This window comes from Herpailurus yagouaroundi, unplaced genomic scaffold (genome assembly GCF_014898765.1).
Source record: "Herpailurus yagouaroundi ecotype Mexico unplaced genomic scaffold, PumYag 190, whole genome shotgun sequence".
Lineage (NCBI taxonomy): Eukaryota > Metazoa > Chordata > Mammalia > Carnivora > Felidae > Herpailurus > Herpailurus yagouaroundi.
Genome location: NW_024412421.1, coordinates 38,238,792 through 38,257,096, shown reverse-complemented (window position 1 = coordinate 38,257,096; position 18,305 = coordinate 38,238,792). Strand labels below are relative to the sequence as shown.

The 18,305-nt window shown below is 43.1% G+C and overlaps 1 protein-coding gene and 1 non-coding gene across 2 annotated transcripts; one reads left to right on the top strand and one right to left on the bottom strand.

The window, feature by feature from the left end:
- Positions 1-1,007: 1,007 nt before the first annotated feature.
- Positions 1,008-1,113, bottom strand: LOC121010068 (U6 spliceosomal RNA). Its single transcript, XR_005780990.1, has one exon. It is a non-coding gene; the product is annotated as a U6 spliceosomal RNA (small nuclear RNA).
- Positions 1,114-1,846: 733 nt separating this feature from the next.
- PRDM7 (PR/SET domain 7) lies at positions 1,847-17,956 on the top strand. The gene is made up of 10 exons (XM_040443433.1): positions 1,847-3,285; positions 3,692-3,815; positions 4,129-4,236; positions 9,285-9,334; positions 12,287-12,443; positions 13,079-13,180; positions 13,395-13,666; positions 14,331-14,398; positions 15,587-15,859; positions 17,590-17,956. The coding sequence occupies exons 1-10, from the start codon at positions 3,160-3,162 to the stop codon at positions 17,954-17,956; spliced, it is 1,647 nt and encodes a 548-aa protein (XP_040299367.1). The 5' UTR covers positions 1,847-3,159.
- Positions 17,957-18,305: the final 349 nt, after the last annotated feature.

Genomic DNA, 18,305 nt, shown 5'->3' with positions numbered 1-18,305 from the left:
CTCATTCTCACTTCTCTCTCTCAAAATAAATGTTTAAAAAAAAAAAAGTCTCGGGACGCCTGGGTGGCTCAGTCGGTTAAGCGTCCGACTTCGGCTCAGGTCATGATCTCGGTCCGTGAGTTCGAGCCCCACATCGGGCTCTGTGTCTCCCTCTCTCTGCCCCTCCCCTGTTCATGCTCTGTCTCTCTCTGTCTCAAAAATAAATAAACGTTAAAAAAATTAAAAAAAAAAAGTCTCATGTTTCTTTGAACAGCAAAGCCAACAACAGGGACCACATAGATGCTCCTGCACAAGATCTGCTAGCAACTCTCAGCTGACCAGTCAGGGTAGCAGCAACTCCCAAAACATCTGCAAACACAGAGATGGTCTCCCAGTTTCTAAAAACTCCCCGCTCTTTCACTGTTGCCTCTACTCCCAGCACCATTCTTGCAGGAACCTGAGAGGTCTGTGGGCCCTTAAAGTTCTGGTCTGCCATTACCTTCATGACAGCAGAGGGAGCAGTCCACTTGCCCGGGTGACCTTGCCTGGAGTCTTACATTCCTTCCTTGGAAAGAAGGCCTACTTCATGTACAAGGAAATCATGTTATGTTTCGGTGATCAAAACTTAGTAAGGGTCAGGGATGCCTGGGTGGCTCAGTCGGTGAAGCGTCTGACTTCAGCTCAGGTCATGGTCCCGCCAACTGTGAGTTCAAGCCCGGGGTCGGGCTTTGTGCCAAAAGCTGGGAGCCTGGAGCCTGTTTCAGATTCTGTGTCTCCCTCTCTCTCTGCCCCTCCCGCATTGATGCTCTGTCAAAGAGAAATAAACATTTAAAAAATTAAAAAAAAAAAAAAAACTTGGTAAGGGTCAGAAACACTCTTCCCTTTTTATCTTCTGAAAGCCAGTGCCCCCCCCCCCCACCGTGGACTCATTGTCCTGTATTTGATGCCTTATTTTTATGCAAAATACTCGAATTTTTTTCATTTTTTTCTTTGATTTTACTTACGTCTTCTTACTTCTCTTGACTTTTTTAAATATAGAATGCTTCAAAGTTTTGTGTATCATCCTTGCACAGGGGCCATGCTAATCTTCTCTATATTGTTCCAATTGTAGTCTACGTGCTGCCAAGCGAGCACTACTTCTGATGACTTTTGGACCTGCATTATCTAAACACGCCTATTACTCACGAATGCCACTTCTACTTTTCATTAGGAATCCGACCCCCTAGTTGTTTTCTAATATACTTACTATTCCATTTGTTGGGTTTAAATCTTTGAGCCGTAGAGATTTTATTTGGTGTCTCTACACACCGTCTCACCAGACAATACTTAATTACATAGTTGTCCCCTGAATGTAATATGATATTCACTATATACTAACGGGTCATACAGCTCTCGCTAAAAGTGGATTTTACAAGGACGGGGACAGATGGGCCTAGGAGACCCTTCCAGAGCCTGATAAAAGTCTGGTAGAGAAAGAATGTTTTCAGAACACAGGATGCCTATGTCCACCCTAAAGCCCTGCCGTCAGCTCAACGCTCCAAACTCAGCCTGCGCTGCAGGACGCCCTGCGCAGTCTCCGGCCCTGCGCGTCCTTCACCAAGGACTGCGGGTGATGCGGGGCGGGTACGGAAGGGAAGTGATGAAAACTACCAGAATGCCCGGGTCGGGGAGGGGGGGGGGAGGACAGAGCGGGGGGAGCCTTCTTGAGAGACACGCGCTGGACTCAGAGCAGCCAATCCCCGCGGGGTGGGGCGGGAGCATCCACAGGGGTGGCGTTCGGCCAATGACTGACACACACGGCTCGCCCTACGCTCCGCCCCATCAGACCCCTCCTGACCGCCAATTGGAGGGACCGCTTCGATTGCAGCGCTGATTGGTGGCTCCTGCCTGACAGGGCGGTATCAGCGGGTATCTCGCCCTCCGCTGGGTCTGGACTGTCTCCCGGCACACAGCGCTCCGGGGCTCAGGAGCGGGCGGCAGATCCGGGTGGGCAACGAGAGAGGCCCGGTAGACTGACGAAAACACCGAGGACTTTGCCGTGCCGTGTGAAACCCTTGTAAACCCTGATCCTGAGCCCTTCAAAGCCCGCCTGGTAGACCCTAGATCCCCTCACCCTGAAAGGCTCCAAATCCCCTCAGCCTCAAGGGACACCCAATCCCGCCGCCTTCAGGGAACCCAAATCCGCTAACTCCGTGGAACTTCACGTCTCCACAGCATTGGACCCCAAAGCAGCTCAGCTGCAGAAACCTCATATCGCGTCACCCAGAGAAACGCTAACCCCCCCCCCCCAATTCTTAGACCCCCAAATGTCCTCAGCCCGAGGAGCCTGAAATGTAACACCCACAGAGAGAACAAATTTCCCCAATGTCAGAGACCCTGAACAGCCCCTGCCTGTGAACTCTTAAATCCTTTCAGCTTCAAAGACCCCAAATAACCTCAATGTCAGAAAACATAAAGCCCATTAATGAGAGAGTCCAAATCTCCTCAGAATATGACTTAACATTTCCTCAGTCTCAAAGATCCCAAATCCTCTCAACCTGAGCATTCTAAACCTCTTCAGCCAGAAAGACCCAAATCTCGTCCTGAGAGACTGCCAATATCATCAGCCGGAGGAACCCTAAGTGTCCTCATCTTGAGGCCCCAAATCCCCTTGACTTAAGAAACCCCAATTCCCTCAGCCTGCGAGAGACCAAATCTCCTCACCCTGAGACATCTCTGTCCCTTAGAGACTGAGCCTGTTTATACCAGATTTTTCCAGAATCCCCAGGTGCACATCCCAAGAAGCGCTTCTTTGAGAAATATTCACTTACTCTCCCCGGAACGGGCCGGCACTCAGGGGCCTCCAGGCCTCCTTGGTACTCCTCTGGCCTTGCACCTCACCACTCTAACCAAACGCCCACAGCCACATCCCTTTGCGACCTTGCCTCATATGGGCCGAGCTGCAGTAGAATAAAAGAAACAAAATCTAGCTCACGTTAGAATGGCCTGTCGTTGCCAGTAGAGGTTCTCCATCCCATCACTACCCGCAGGTTTCCCCTGCATCTTCTAATCCTCCCTGGGGTGCCCACATCTTTTCTGGATACCCCACCCAGACATGGCTCTGGGCAGTGGTCTGCGCTGTCACCCCCTGTCAGCACCTTCTCCTTCCACAGGTGCCTCGGCCTTAGGACAAAGAGACTCATGGAGCCATTGCCAGCCTCAGAGTCAGAGCGGGGCCAGCCTGGAGGTCCCAGCACCACGAGCCCCCTCAGATTCCCGGAGCAGTCCACTGAGAGAAGCTCAAGGAAAGCAAGAGGGAAGCCCACGGTGAGAGGTGTGGGAGAAGCTGGGCTCCAGACTTCTTGGAGAGGATGAAGAGAGGGGCCTGGTGACCAGGAGCTGGTCCTTGGAGGACCACAGGCTCCTGGCCTACACCAGTGAATGTACACAGGATAAAGAGCACTCACTCCTTTACAGGACGTGGGTGGGGGAGGAAGTTACATGGGATAGTAGCATCAGCGATTTCCCTTTGCCAAGAGAGAGCTAGTAAAATGCTTAGTGTTTGTTCAATTGATCAGGACACCATCAAGAAGGACAGAAACGCTTTACCCTCGTTTAACAGAGAGCACCCAGGAAGCAGGGTACACACTACATACAAGGTGGAGGAGAAGGCCCGGCTCTAAGTTCTGACTTGCAGTAGTAAGTCACTGATGGGATCTCTTATTTTCTCTAGGCCAAAGATGCTTTCAAAGACATTTCCATATACTTCTCCAAGGAAGAATGGACAGAGATGGGAGACTGGGAGAAAATCCGATACAGGAATGTGAAAAGGAACTATGAAGCGCTGATGACTATAGGTAACCAAAAGTGCTGGGTGCTGAGGAGCCTGGGAAACATGAATCAGGCCTTCAGTCCCTATATTAGTTTGCCTCTCGGGTGGCTCTGTCTGATCACAGTTCCCTTCTGTGTGAAGACAAATCTGGAATGAAATTTTGTTCTATCAGTGTAGGGCTTGCACTGGCAATGCACAGCTCATCTCTTGCCTTGTTCTAGACTCTCCCAGCCCATACAACTGAGTCGCATTGACTAGGAGATGTGCTCCATTGCTACCGTGCTTTGTTCCTCCTTCTAGATCTTCCCTCTTAGGACAAGGATTTTGCTTCTTTCCAGGTCTCAGAGCCCCTCGACCAGCTTTCATGTGTCACCGCAGGCAGGCCAACAAACCCCAAGTAGATGACACTGAGGATTCCGATGAAGAATGGACGCCAAGGCAGCAAGGTGAGGGGCCAGGAAGATTTAGAGATTTCCTCCTGGAACCCAAAGTTTAGGTCTCAGCTGCATCTCAGGAGTTAAAAAAGGAAACTCTTTCCTCACAAACATAAATATAAGTAGACGCAAAACAGCATATCACACAGTAAGAGGCTATTCATATAAAATTTTAAAATGTGGATGATAATAATTATATTATTTATAAATACATTAAGAGTGGTAAATGTATCAAAATCTGAACATGAAAAAGAAATGCCAAATTCAGAATAGTTATTATAAGGGAAGAAGGAATGGGTGACACGTGGCTTTGCTGTGTCTTGGTTAGTTTTTTATTTGCTTTTATTTTTGTTTTTGAATTTTAAAATAGAAATTAAAAGATATAAAGATAAAAATTAAAAGATATAAAGTTGTGGCAGAATGTAGAGATAAGGCTGAATGGTGGTGGATGTATAGGTTTTCCAATATAATTCTCCATACCTTTCTGTATGTTTAAGATTTATCGTTCGTTTTTTTTTTTTTAAAAGACTGTTTTTGCTAAACATTGCTAGTTAATGAAAGGGAAGATAAAGAAACCTTAATTAGACTGTAAGTCCACCAGAGAGCTTTCTAAAAGTAACTGCAGTTATTCTCATTATCCAGTTATTGGATTAAATGTCTTAAAACGAGAAAATGATGAACATATTATGTAAAGATACAGTTTTTAGGTATATTTAATCACACACATGATCTTCTTACCCCAAAATGAACCAGATTCTTTGTCATAATTCTGCAAGAGGGTTTGAGGTAACTAGTCTCCCTGATCTTTCCCACATATCACTCGCCAGAGACAGCATCAGGCAAACAACATGAAGTGTGATCGCTACAAAATAGAACTGAGAAACTCACTTTCTCTTTTGCTGTTCAAACAAAAGAGTTTGGAAGGGTTGATCTCCCTAAACTGGAGAAAGCAACTTGGGTTAGGTCTATGATTCTATCTACGGATTTCAGAGATTTGAAAACCCAGTGTGTGGTTGTCCACAAAGGTTTGACATGAAAAGAGTCTTCATATACCCCATGGTTTACCATACATCTACACAGCTTTATCTACCCTCAGCTAAAATTCCCACCCCAATTTTCTTTATTGTGGTTACAAAATATAATAACATAGATTTACCCTCTTAACAATGTTTAAGTATACAGCACAGTATTATTAGCTACACGCACATTATTGAACAACAGATTTTTAGATCTTTTTCATCTTGTATGACTGAAACTCTATACCCATGAACAACAACTTTCCATTTCCTCCCCTCCCCTTCCCCCGACAGGCCCTGGAAACAACCGTTCTATTTACCATATCCATGAAATAGATAACTCATATATGTGGAATCATGCAGTATTTGTCTTTTGTGATATGTTTATATCAATTAGCATAATGTCCTCAAAGTCCATCCATGATGTAACATATGACAAGACATCCTTCATTTGTAAGGCTGAATAATATTCCCGTGTGTGTGTGTGTGTGTGTGTGTGTGTGTGTGTAATTTCCTTTATCCATTTATTTGTCGATGCACATTTAGGTTGCTTCCACATCTTAGCTATTATGAATAATGCTGCAATGACCTTGAATGTACAAATATTTATTCAAGATCCTGTTTCCAATTTTTATACACATACCCAGAAATTTGACTTCTAAATCATATGACAATTCTTTTTAATTTATTGAGCATCCTCCATGCTGTTTTTCATAATGCCTGCAACATTTCACATTCCCACAAATAGTGTGTAAGGATTCCAATTTCTCCACATCTTTGCCAACACTTGTTATTGTCTGGTGTTTTTTTTTTTCATACTGATTATACTAATGGGTATGAGATAATATCTCATTGCAGTTCTAATTTGCATTTCCCTGAGGATTAGTGGCAATGGACCATCTTTTCTTTTTTTTTTTTAAATTTTTTAAGTTTATTTATTTTGAGAGACAGAGAGAGTGAGCACAAGCCGGGGAGAGGCAGAGAGAGAGGGAGGGAGGGAGAGAATCCCAAGCAGGCTCAGAGCCTCAGCACAGAGCCCAATGTGGGACTCAAACCAACAAACCACGAGATCGTGACCTGAGCCGAAATCAAGAGTTGGACACTCAACCAAATGAGCCACCCAGGCTCCCCTGGAACATCTTTTCATGTGCATTTTAGCCATTTGTATATATCTTCTTTGGAAAAAAATGTCTTTTCAAGTCCTTTTGTCATTGTATTAAAACCTCAGGCTGCCATAATAAAGTACCATAGACTGGGTGGCATGAACCACAGAAATTTGTTTTCTCACCGTTCTAGAGGCTGGAAGTCTGAGATCAGGATGCCATCATAGTCCAGTTCTATTCTTGCCTTGTAGGCAACCTCCATCTTACTGTGTGCTAGCATGACCTCTCATTTATATGTGCATACTCTTGGAGAAAGAGAGAGATTTCTCTTCTTAAGGGCACTAATCCAATCATGAGGAGCATACTCTCATGACCTTATCTAACTCTAATTACCTTCCAAAGACCCCATCTCCAAACACAATCACATTGGAGGTTAGGGTTTCACATAGGGACCTTTTGGAGAGACATAATTCTTTTCGTAGCACCCAATTTTTAATAAGGTTACTTGGTTTTTTACTATTGAGTTTCAGCAGTTCTTTGTGTAGTCTGGATATTAACCCCTTATCAAATGTATATTTTACAATTATTTTTTCCCATTGCCTTTAAAAAAATTTTTTTTATTCTTTATTTTTATTTATTTTTGAGAGAGAAACAGCGAGACAGAGTGTGAGAGGGGAAGGAACAGAGAGAGAGACAGACAGACAGACAGACAGAATCTGAAGTGGGATCCAGGCTCTGAGCTGTCAGCACAGAGCCCAACACGGGGCTTGAATTCATGAAACGTGAGATCATAACCTGAGCTGAAGTTGGACGCTTAACCGACTGAGCCACCCAGGTGCCCCTCCCATTGCCTTTTCACTCTGTTGACTGTGTCCTTTGCTGCACAGAAGTTTTTTAGGTTTAGTATGGTCCCATTTGTCTATTTCTGCTTTTGTTGCTTGTGCTTTTGGTTTCATATACAAGAAATTGTTGCCCATTCAATGTCATGAGGCTTTTCCCCTTGTTTTCTTCTAAAAGCTTTATAGTTTCTGGTCATACATTTAGGTCTACGGTCCTTTCAGAGTTGGTTTTTGTATATGATGTAAGATGAAGATCCATCTTCATTCCCTTTTTAAAGTTTTTATTTTAATTCCAGTTAGTTAACATATAGTGTTATTATATTAGTTTCAAGTGTACAATACAGTAAACTACCACTTTCATACAGCACCCTGTGCTCACCATAAGTACACTCCTTAATCTCCAGCACCCATTTAACCCATTCCCCCACTTACCTTCCCTCAGGTAACCATCAGTGTGCTATCTATAGTTAAGAATTTGTTTCTTGGTTTGCCTTTATTTTCCCCCTTTGCTCATTTGTTTGGTTTCTTCCACACATGAATGAAATATACGGTATTTGTCTTTCTCTGACTTATTTTGCTTAGCATAATACTCTCTAGCTCCCATCCACGTCATTGCAAATGTTAAGATTTCATCTTTTTTTATGGCTAATATTCCATTGTGCCTGTGTGTGTGTGTGTGTGTATTTGTATATATATATATATATATATATATATATATATATATATATATATCAAATAAAGAATGCCAAGACTACATCATGGGGAAAGGACAATATTTCAACAAATGGTGTTGGGAAAATAGAATATCTATATGCAAAAGAATGAAAATATCTTGAAAAAGAAAAACAAAGCTGGAGGCATCACATTTCTGGACTTCAAGTTATATGTCAAAGCTGTAGTGATTCAAACAGTATGGTACTGGTACGAAAGACACATAGATCAATGAAACAGAATAGAAAACCCAGAAACGGGGGCACCTGGGTGGTTCAGTCAGTTAAGCGTCTGATTTCGTCTCAGGTCATGATCTCACAGTTCACGGGTTCAAGCCCCACATTGGGCTTTTCACTTACAGTGCAGAGCCTGCTTGGGATCCTCTGTCTCCCCTCTCTCTCTGCCCCTACCCCACTCACACTGTTTCTTTCAAAATAAATATACTTAAAAAAAAAAAAAGACTCCCAATCCATGAATATGGGATGTGCTTCTATTTACTTGTGCCTTCTTTCATATCTTTCAGCAATGTTTTGTAGTTTTCAGTGTTCAAATGTTATACATCCTTAAGTTTGCTCCTAATTATTTCATTCCTTTGGTGCTATTATAAATAAGACTGTTTTCTTAATTTCCTTTTTGGATTGTTCATTGTTAGTACATACAAATGCAACTAATTTTTTAGTGTTAATTTTGTATCCTGCAACTTTGCTGAATTTGTTAGCTCTGACAGATATTGTGTGGAATCTTTAGGACTTTCTACATATAAGACCATGTCATGTGTGAACAACCATAATTTTACTTCTTGCTTTCCAAATTAGATGCACTTTATTTACTTACTCACTTACATACTTACTTATTATTTTTCTCCAATGCCCTGGCTAGGACTTCGAGTACTATGTTGAAGAGAAGTAGTGAAGTGGGCATCCTTGCCTTAGTCTTTATCTTAGAGAAAAAGCTTTCAGTTTTAAACTGCAGAGTATGATGTTGGAGATAGACTTTTCATATATGGCCATTATTAGAGTGAGGTAATTTTTTTCTATTCACAGCTTATTGAGATTTTTTTGTCATAGAAGGTCAGTATATCTCGTTATATATCGTTATATATATAGTTATATAGTAGTTATATATATATAACTATATGTAATAGATAAGTTATGAACATAGGATGAAGCTTAAATGAGGTTTTGTCTATTTTTTTAACATTTTCAGAAAATTAGTTCATGTCACCAGTAGCAGCATAGACTTTGATAATATTTCAAAAACCACTTTCCAATCACCTTTTGGTAGTCCTTGTACTTGCCACTCCTTAGTCAAGAGTTCTGTGTCTCTAGTGAGAGTCTCTGGAGCTTAGTAACATTTGCCAACCAAAACACTGATTTCTCATCACTTTATAGTCAAACCTTCTTGGGTGGCATCCAGAGTGGATCAGAATAAACAACACAAGGTGAGTATTTCCCAGATCCTGGTGACAAGAAAATCTTTCTCATGGATTTAAACACAGGTAAGAGTAGAAGAATTCAGAGTATCCTAGAAACTGCTGCCTTCCTTTACTGATCTCTTTAGCACAATATCCAAGATCATCATCGCTGTAATAGTTAACAAGAACAGCAACAATATTAGCTATCACTTGTTTTATTTTCACTGTACTTCAGACTTTATTTTAAGCATTTACACAAATAAACTCACTTAAACCTTACAACAACCCTATGGGGGGGGGTACTATAAATATCACCATTTATAGGTGAGATTGAGACAAAGACATGTTTGCTTATATACCTGACATCACAGTGCTAGTGGTAGTGCAGTCTAATCTCAAGCTACTTTTCTAAACCACTTAAAAGCTCATTAAGACTTTCATAGTTTTATAAAATTTACATTATTCATTTGATTCATTTCGACTCAGTTCTTTTCTAGTATGAAGTGAGAGATGAGCTAAGACCCCCTAAGTAAGAGAAGCTTACAAATAATATCAGCAATTTGTACACTCGATCGTCCCAGATGAAAGAGATAGCATCCCCACCATCAGAGCCTCCCATTCAATTTATTTGTTAATTTATTTATTTAGAGAGCAGAGAGGGGCAGAGGGAGAGAGAATCTTTTTTTTTTTTAACGTTTTATTTATTTTTGAGACAGGGAGAGACAGAGCATGAACGGGAGAGGGTCAGAGAGAGAGGGAGACACAGAATCCGAAACAGGCTCCAGGCTTTGAGCTGTCAACACAGAGCCCGACGTGGGGCTCGAGCTCATGGACAGTGAGATCGTGACCTGAGCCAAAGTCGGACGCCCAACCGACCGAGCCACCCAGGCGCCCCAGAGGGAGAGAGAATCTTAAGCAGGATCCACTTCCAGCATGGAGCCTGTCTTGGGGCTCGGTCTCACAACCCTGAGATCATGACCTGAGCTGAATTCAAGATTCAGATGCTTAAACAACTGAGTCACCCAGCCCCCCCCCTTTTTTAATGTTTATTTATTTATTTTGAGAGAGAGAGAGAGAGAGAGAGAGAGAGAGAGAGAAGAGACTCTCAAGCAGTCTCCACACCCAGCACAGAGCCCACCACAGGGCTCAATCCCAGGACTGCAAGATCATGACCTTGAGCCAAAATCAAGAGTCGGTCACTCAACTGACTGAGCCACCCAGACGCCCCCAGAGCCTCCCATTCTAATAAGAGGAAGCATCTGAAGCCCTGAGTACCTTCAGGTTTGATGACTGAGAAACAACATATAAAATGACTTAAAGACTTCATATACGTTACATAATATTCTTTAGAAACTCACCTATCTGTGGAGCACCTGGGTGACTCACTCAGTTAAGCGTCAGACTCTCGATTTCATGGTTCGTGAAATCTCATCACTGTCAGTGCAGAGCCTGCTTGAAATTCTCTCTCCCTCCCTCTCTCTCTGCCCCTTCCCTGCTCCCTCTCTCCCTCTCTCTCTCTCTCAAAAATAAATAAACTTAAGAAGAAAAAAAGAAACTTACTTAACTGGAACTGATTTAAAATGTTCATACTTGTAGGAAGAAGCAACAGCTCCTTCCTCTGAGCTCTCATTAGGCAACTCTCATGTTCAGAATCGTTTGTGTAGCCTGCTTCTGCCCTACAGGCTCTTTCTTCTCAGTAGTCCCAGGCCCCACAGGGCCCCTGAATGTTTTCTGAACAAGTAATTCCACGTTTACAGATTACATTAGAAATAAAAGGGTCAAAGAATGCTGAAAATAAGATCTGTGATTTAGATTTTGAATATGGAGACAATTGAGAACCCTCTCAATTGACAGCAGAACTGTAATCTCATATTCATACTGTATCAAATAGCTCATGAGACAATTTGATGATCATTATAATATTTCGTGTTTACTATAACATTAAGAAGTAGCATGTATACAGGGCACCTGGATGGCTCAGTTGAAAGAGCATGGGACTTTTGGTCTCTGGGTCATGAGTTCAAGCCCCATGTGGGATGTAAATATTACTTAAATAAATAAAACTTTTTAAAAAATTAGCACGTATACCATTTTATGGATCAGGAAAACTGAAGAGAGCTAGCTGCCGGTACAACCTTATTCAAACAGAATTGACAGGAACCAGCTAATTTAATTCCAAATATTGTTTCCTGGATATGGCAAGTGACAAATTTAGCATCCTTTTTTTTTCCCCAGTGTTTAGATACATTTCCTCCAACGCTTTCTTTATCTTTCCCCTCTCTCTGCTCTGTCACCTCATTTTCCAGACGTGTGCAGTCCCTTCCACTTGTCTACATTTCCTCCTCCATTAAATGTCCACTAGTTTATAGATGATCCCCTCTTTTTATCTACAAGTCCTCACCACTTTCTTTCACAGACCTTCTTGATTCTCCAGCCAGTTTTCCCAAGTGTTCTCCCTGCCTCCTTCTCACTTTTATGGAGAAATTTGAGAAAATTTAAAGAGAAAGAGTCTTGGGGCGCCTGGGTGGCGCAGTCGGTTGAGCGTCCGACTTCAGCCAGGTCACGATCTTGCGGTCCGTGAGTTCGAGCCCCGCGTCAGGCTCTGGGCTGATGGCTCAGAGCCTGGAGCCTGTTTCCGATTCTGTGTCTTCCTCTCTCTCTGCCCCTCCCCCGTTCATGCTCTGTCTCTCCCTGTCCCAAAAATAAATAAACGTTGAAAAAAAAAAAAAAAACAAATCACCTGTTAAAAAAAAAAAAAAAAAAAGAGAAAGAGTCTTAAGCCATGGGTTATAGTTTTGAATTCAATATCCACATATTCCCTTTCTTTTCCCTCTAGTATTCGGAATCCCCAGGTATTTCCAAGTGTTGTTGAAGTATTAACCAAAGCAATTCATGTGAAAACACATCATAAGCCTTACAGGACTAAAAAAAAAAAAAAAAATGCCTGTTGTCTTTTAATATGTGACTCTCACATTGAAGGGAACCCACAGAGTGCCATTAAGTAAGGAATCTAGTTTGAAGGAATTCTCAGAAACAGCAAAGTTGCTGAACACAAGTGGCTCAGAGCAGGGCCAGAAACCAGTGTCCCTTCCTGGAGAAGCAAGTACCTCTGGACATCACTCTAGACGAAAATTGGGTAAGAGAAAGAATAATATGGGAACTTTGGTCCCTCTAAGTCCTCCAGAAAGTTTGATGAATACAACCTAGGTATGTGGAGTGGACTTTGGCTAGGCCTAGGTTAAAGCTAGACTAACCTGAGACTTGTAGTTACCATTGAGGTCTTGGATAAATCTTATAAATTCTCTGAGCTCCTGAATGCTAATCTGTAAACTGAAGATAAGAATGCAGAGCTCATATACTGTTTGAAAGCATTAAACATTAAAGAATTGACACATGCAAGTTGTCCAATAAATCCCTCAGTGATAATAAAGACCATACTTTCTTGGTGTTGAATGCCCAGGCTCTCGCTCGATGCCTAACATGTAATGTGCCCTCAACAAATATTTTCTGAATGAAGAAATGCATGAATGAACCATTTTCTAAGAGGAAATATTGTAAAGTAAGCCTGATAATGGGAAGAAACTAACACTGAATTAGCCATCTACAGTCAGTATGGAGTCTTACTCTCTGAAGTAAGAGTTTGGACAGTGGGGAGAGAGCATATAGAAGGATAAGTAATAATTTATTAGAGGAGATTTTGCATTTTCTGACAAAACGGGACTAACACTCCAGACCCCACCAACCTCCCTCATGTACTCTTTTCCAACTCAGAGCTCAGGAGAAAGGAGATTGGAGTGAAGATGTATAGTCTACGAGAAAGAAAGGGCTTTGCATACCAAGAGGTCAGCGAGCCCCAGGATGATGACTACCTCTGTAAGTGACCATCTTGGCCCACTCTCAGAGAAAGCTGTTCTCTCCTGGTACAATAACTTCATTATGTCATAGGGACCCCAAATCATTCTCCTCCCCTAGTAACCAGGAGTATAGGATAGAGGCTAAATGATGTGTGTTGGGCTAATTCTGAAGCTACTTAAGTGCAGGAACATGCACTAACCCTTTTCCTAACCCCTGTTGCTCTCACTTCCAGATTGTGAGAAGTGTCAGAATTTCTTCATTGACAGTTGTGCTGTTCATGGGCCCCCTACATTCGTAAAGGACAATGCAGTGGGCAAGGGGCATCCCAACCGCTCAGCCCTCACTCTGCCCCCTGGTCTGAGAATCAGACCATCAAGCATCCCTGACGCTGGGCTTGGAGTATGGAATGAAGCATCTGATCTGCCACTGGGTACACACTTTGGCCCCTATGAGGGCCAGATCACCGAAGACGAAGAGGCAGCCAACAGTGGATACTCCTGGCTGGTGAGAATCATCTACCTCTTCCCCTGTCCTCTGGTTTCCCACATCTCTGCCGTGAATTGGTAGGACATCACCTTCTTTTTTTTTTTTAATTTTTTTTTCAACCTTTATTTATTTTTGGGACAGAGAGACACAGAGCATGAACGGGGGAGGGGCAGAGAGAGAGGGAGACACAGAATCGGAAACAGGCTCCAGGCTCTGAGCCATCAGCCCAGAGCCTGACGCGGGGCTCGAACTCACGGACCGTGAGATCGTGACCTGGCTGAAGTCGGACGCTTAACCGACTGCGCCACCCAGGCGCCCCAGGACATCACCTTCTACATGGATGAGAATAACATGGTTAGTTCTGTGTACTGAGTGGACTTTGCATGAACCTGGTGTTCCTACTTAAAGATCAGGGGGTAAGAGGGAGCATAGGGGTACAGACACAAACAGGAAGCTCCTCCCTTGCGGGACCTGAGCTCTGAGTTGACAAAGCGACCCAGCTGTGTAGACAACGACTAAGGAGTACATCATGTGGTCACACTGGGGACTGATTCCATACAGGCTGAAAGACCACTGACCACAGGAGAGTAAAATAATCCCTCTATTACCTCCCCACCCCTCACACACCAAAAAACAAAAAAACAAAAAACAAAAAACTTTAATTTCTCTTTCTCAAACTCAGATCACCAAAGGGAGAAACTGCTACGAGTATGTGGATGGAAAGGATAACTCTTGGGCCAACTGGATGAGGTAAGGCCAATAGAGTTCAGAGCTCCAGAAAGGACATTCACCTCTCACAAACCTACATCCCTTTCCTTCTCATCATGTCTCCCTCAATGGTCTCCCTCAATCCTCTGTTCCTCTTTTTTCTCCATGTAATCCTCTTTTATTTCAAGAGAAATTAATGGGGGAAAGGAGATAAGAATATAGTATATGTCCTCAAAATATGCCAGACAAAATTTGGACACTGGCAAAAACCTGAGGAGCCTAGATTCATCAGGAACACTGGACTCACACTTCAATTTATCTGATCAATGTTTATAAGCATTTACTATGTTCCAGTTTAGACAATGGAGTTCGTGAGTTAAACATATTATACAACCCATGTTTTATGGAAGACATATTGCAGACAGACAATAGACAATTGAGTTTAAGAATATTTAACTATCATTTCCCTGTTTTTCAAGAGGTATACGGTGGAGAGATAGCTTCAAACAAGGGACTTTTAATATGTGAGGGCAGTAGCTCTTCCTCGTCTCAGTTCTAATAGAACTGGGTTCTGAAGCCTGTATAGGAATGGGCTACAGTATGGCCACAGGCCTCTGTGCTTCATGACCCAGCCCCTTTCCTTGAGGGGCTCTCATTTTATCAGGGAATGCAGTATGTAAATAAAATATTGCTTTTCTGTGTCATTTTACTAAGACAAAGGAAGCTCCAAGTTTCTATGGGAACTCAGGGGAGGCAAGTGAATGGTACCTCAGACACAGTGTAGGGAGATTGAAGAAAGCCTTCTCAAAGGAAGATAGCCACACTTGGGCTGAGTGTGGAATGATGTGTGTTGATCTAGAAGCAGAGTCCATGGTCAAGCATCAAGTTCTGTGGTATAAAACAGAACTTAATTTAGAGTTCAGAGAAACAAAAGGTCACTGGGTTTTTGTGACCAATCAAGGTGGCAGTAAGTCTGGAATTGGGATTTAGAAAATGGTTAATCAAGCAAGGGGGAAAACATTAAAGGCAGGCTGTGGCCAGTAAGCAGAACTTAGAGATGGGAATCCATATGATGTTGTGAGGGAGACTTAAGTATGAACAGAAGGTTCCTGAGGAGTTGGGGAGTGGACAGCATCACAGCATAGAGGCCTTGAGCATCGGGGCAGATCTGACACATAATGGGAATTTATCTCCTATGGTTCTTTTTCCCTTTCCCTGCCTCAACCCCAGGTATGTGAACTGTGCCAGGGACGATGAGGAGCAGAACCTGGTGGCCTTTCAGTATCACAGGCAGATCTTCTACCGAACCTGCCGGGTCATCAGGCCAGGCTGTGAACTGCTAGTCTGGTACGGGGACGAGTACGGCCAGGAGCTGGGCATCAAGTGGGGAAGCAAGTGGAAGAGCGAGCTCTCAACAGGGAAAGGTGGGCACCACTGCTCTTCAAAACAGAAAGAAAAGAAAGAATTCTCCGTGGCAGTTTCCATGTCCAGCTCTCGAGTAGAGTAAAATCCTGTCTAAAATCAGTACGATTGCAATTCAGATGCTTCAGAAATAAGGATTCATTTCATATGCATTGGCCTCTTAGAAATAATTTTTAAGTTTTGCATTTTTGTTATGATTTTTTAAATACCTCGTGCATAAAATGTGTAACAGAACATAGTGATAAAAGACTTAGAGGCCAAAAAATTAAATTTTCAAGCACCTACCAGCTCCCTCACTAAGTCAGTTTCTTCTGCCCTTTTAGCTCTTTCTTCTTAATTTGCTCAGTATTTCTAAATGACATGTGTATGTTGGTGTGCATTCACTCATAATTTAGTTAGCTGTCATGTGAGTTCCTACTCTGTTCCAGACAGCCTTCCAGGAACTGGAGGTGGAACAAGCTTGTCAGAATCACTGCTCTTGAGCACCTGATAAGTGAATGAGTAAGGGAAACACATGTACAGATGCATGTGTGTGCATAACATCACACAGCAAGTGGTGCTTTGAAAATAAAACTAGTCCTGGGAAAGTGCCTGGGGACCAGTGTGAGGAGAGGATGGGATGGGGCAGAGCTTGGACAGGGAAGGGCTCTCTCTGGACATGCGCAAACACCCAGGGGTAAAGGATTCCAGGAAGAGGGGGCCTGCTAGGAGAGAGGCCCTGAGGCACAAGAGAGGTGGGGCATGTGTGGTATGTGGCTGAGAACCCATAGATACATAGACGTAGACGCCCTAGAGCCTGTGGTCCACGCTGAGACACTGGGGTGTTTCCTGACTGAGACAGAACAATTGTGCAATTTTCGACTGGAGAGTGGCGTGTTCTCTATTTTAAGATGATGTTTTGATTAATTTTGGAGAGAGACTGCAGTGGGTAATCCCCTCCAAGATCACTTCATCTCTAAGTGAGAGAGGGTGGTGGGTTGGCAGAAGATGAATGGTGGTTGGGAGTGTGATATATATACCCATATTTGGTCGAGGAAATATTTTGAAAGGACTTCCCATTGTATTTGAGATGAGCTAAGACCGAATGAAATAAAGTATGAAGGATATATTTTCATGTTATGATTTGTAGAAAACTGAAAGAGAAGCAGTTTATAACCTAGTTGGAGTGGCAGGAACCAGAGTCCTTTAGTCCAGGAGACTGCACTGCTCTGTCTCGTCCAATCCAAATCCCACTTTCAGATAGAGATCCAGACACATATTGGTTGTCAATTAAATATGTCTTTTTAATGTTTCTATTTATTTCTGAGACAGAGAGACACAGAGCGTGAGCAGGGGAGGGGCAGAGAGAGGGGGAGACACAGAATCCAAAGCAGGCTCCAGGCTCCGAGCTGTCAGCACAGAGCCTGACATGGGGCTCAAACTCACAAACGGTGAAATCATGACCTGAGCCGAAGTCGGTCGTTCAACCGACTGAGCCACCCAGGTGCCCCTAAATATGTTTTTTTAAATGGGGAGACTCAAGTTCATATTTACTGCCACATTCTAAGTCATCAAAAGGACTGTTGCCTCTCAATAGAATAAAATCACTGTAGACACTGTCACAGAGTCACATGACTTAGAAGGTGTTTGTATGTGGAGAAAGGTCATTGTAGTTCCATTCCTATAAGGAGGGAAGCTTCCTCTGATGCTGCTTGAAGGTACCTAGTCTGGGCAATACATAAAAAAGACCCTTGAAATGGGCTTTCTGGATTTACTCAATGTAGTAAGTGAAAATGGAATGGAAAAATAAAGGAAAACTTGGTGGGAGACAGATCTTGCATTGTCAACACAATAAAAATGAGTAGTGGGGCGGGCCTTACCAGGAGACAAAGCATACAACGCAACATCTACCTGACCAAAAATTTCCTCTTTCAGCAGAACCACAGCCAGACATCCATCGATGTCCCTCCTGCTCGCTGGCCTTCTCCAGTCAGAAATTCCTCAGCCAACATGTGGAATGCAAACACTCTTCTCAGAGCCTCCCACAAATATCTGCAAGAAAACATTTCCAACCAGAGAATCCCTGCCCAGGTGATCAGAATCAGCAGCAGCAGCAACATTCTGATCCACACAGCTGGAATGACAAGGCAAAATGTCAAGAGGTCAAAGAAAGGTCCAGACCTTTGCTTAAAAGTATAAAGCAGAGGAGAATTTCAAGGGCATTTTCCACCCCATGCAAAGGACAAATGGGGAGTTCTAGAGTGTGTGAGGGAATGGTGGAAGAAGGGCCCAGCACGGGCCAGAATTTGAATTCAGAGGATACAGGAAAATTATTCATGGGGGTAGGAATGTCAAGAATTGTAAGAATCAAAAAAAGAGGCTGTGAGCAAGGGTTCAATGACAGATCACATTTCAGCAGACACCAACGAACACACAAAGAGGAAAAGCCCTCCGTTTGCAATGAGTTTAGAAGAGACTTGAGTCATAAGTCAGCTCTTATTACACACCAGAGGACACACACAGGGGAGAAGCCCTATGTTTGCAGGGA

Coding starts and splice junctions, on each gene's coding strand:
- PRDM7 (XM_040443433.1), top strand. CDS start 3,160: ATGGAGCCATTGCCAGCCTCAGAGTCAGAGCGGGGCCAGCCTGGAGGT. Junction 3,286..3,691: donor AAGCAAGAGGGAAGCCCACG/GTGAGAGGTGTG, acceptor TATTTTCTCTAG/GCCAAAGATGCTTTCAAAGA. Junction 13,181..13,394: donor CCAGGATGATGACTACCTCT/GTAAGTGACCAT, acceptor TCTCACTTCCAG/ATTGTGAGAAGTGTCAGAAT.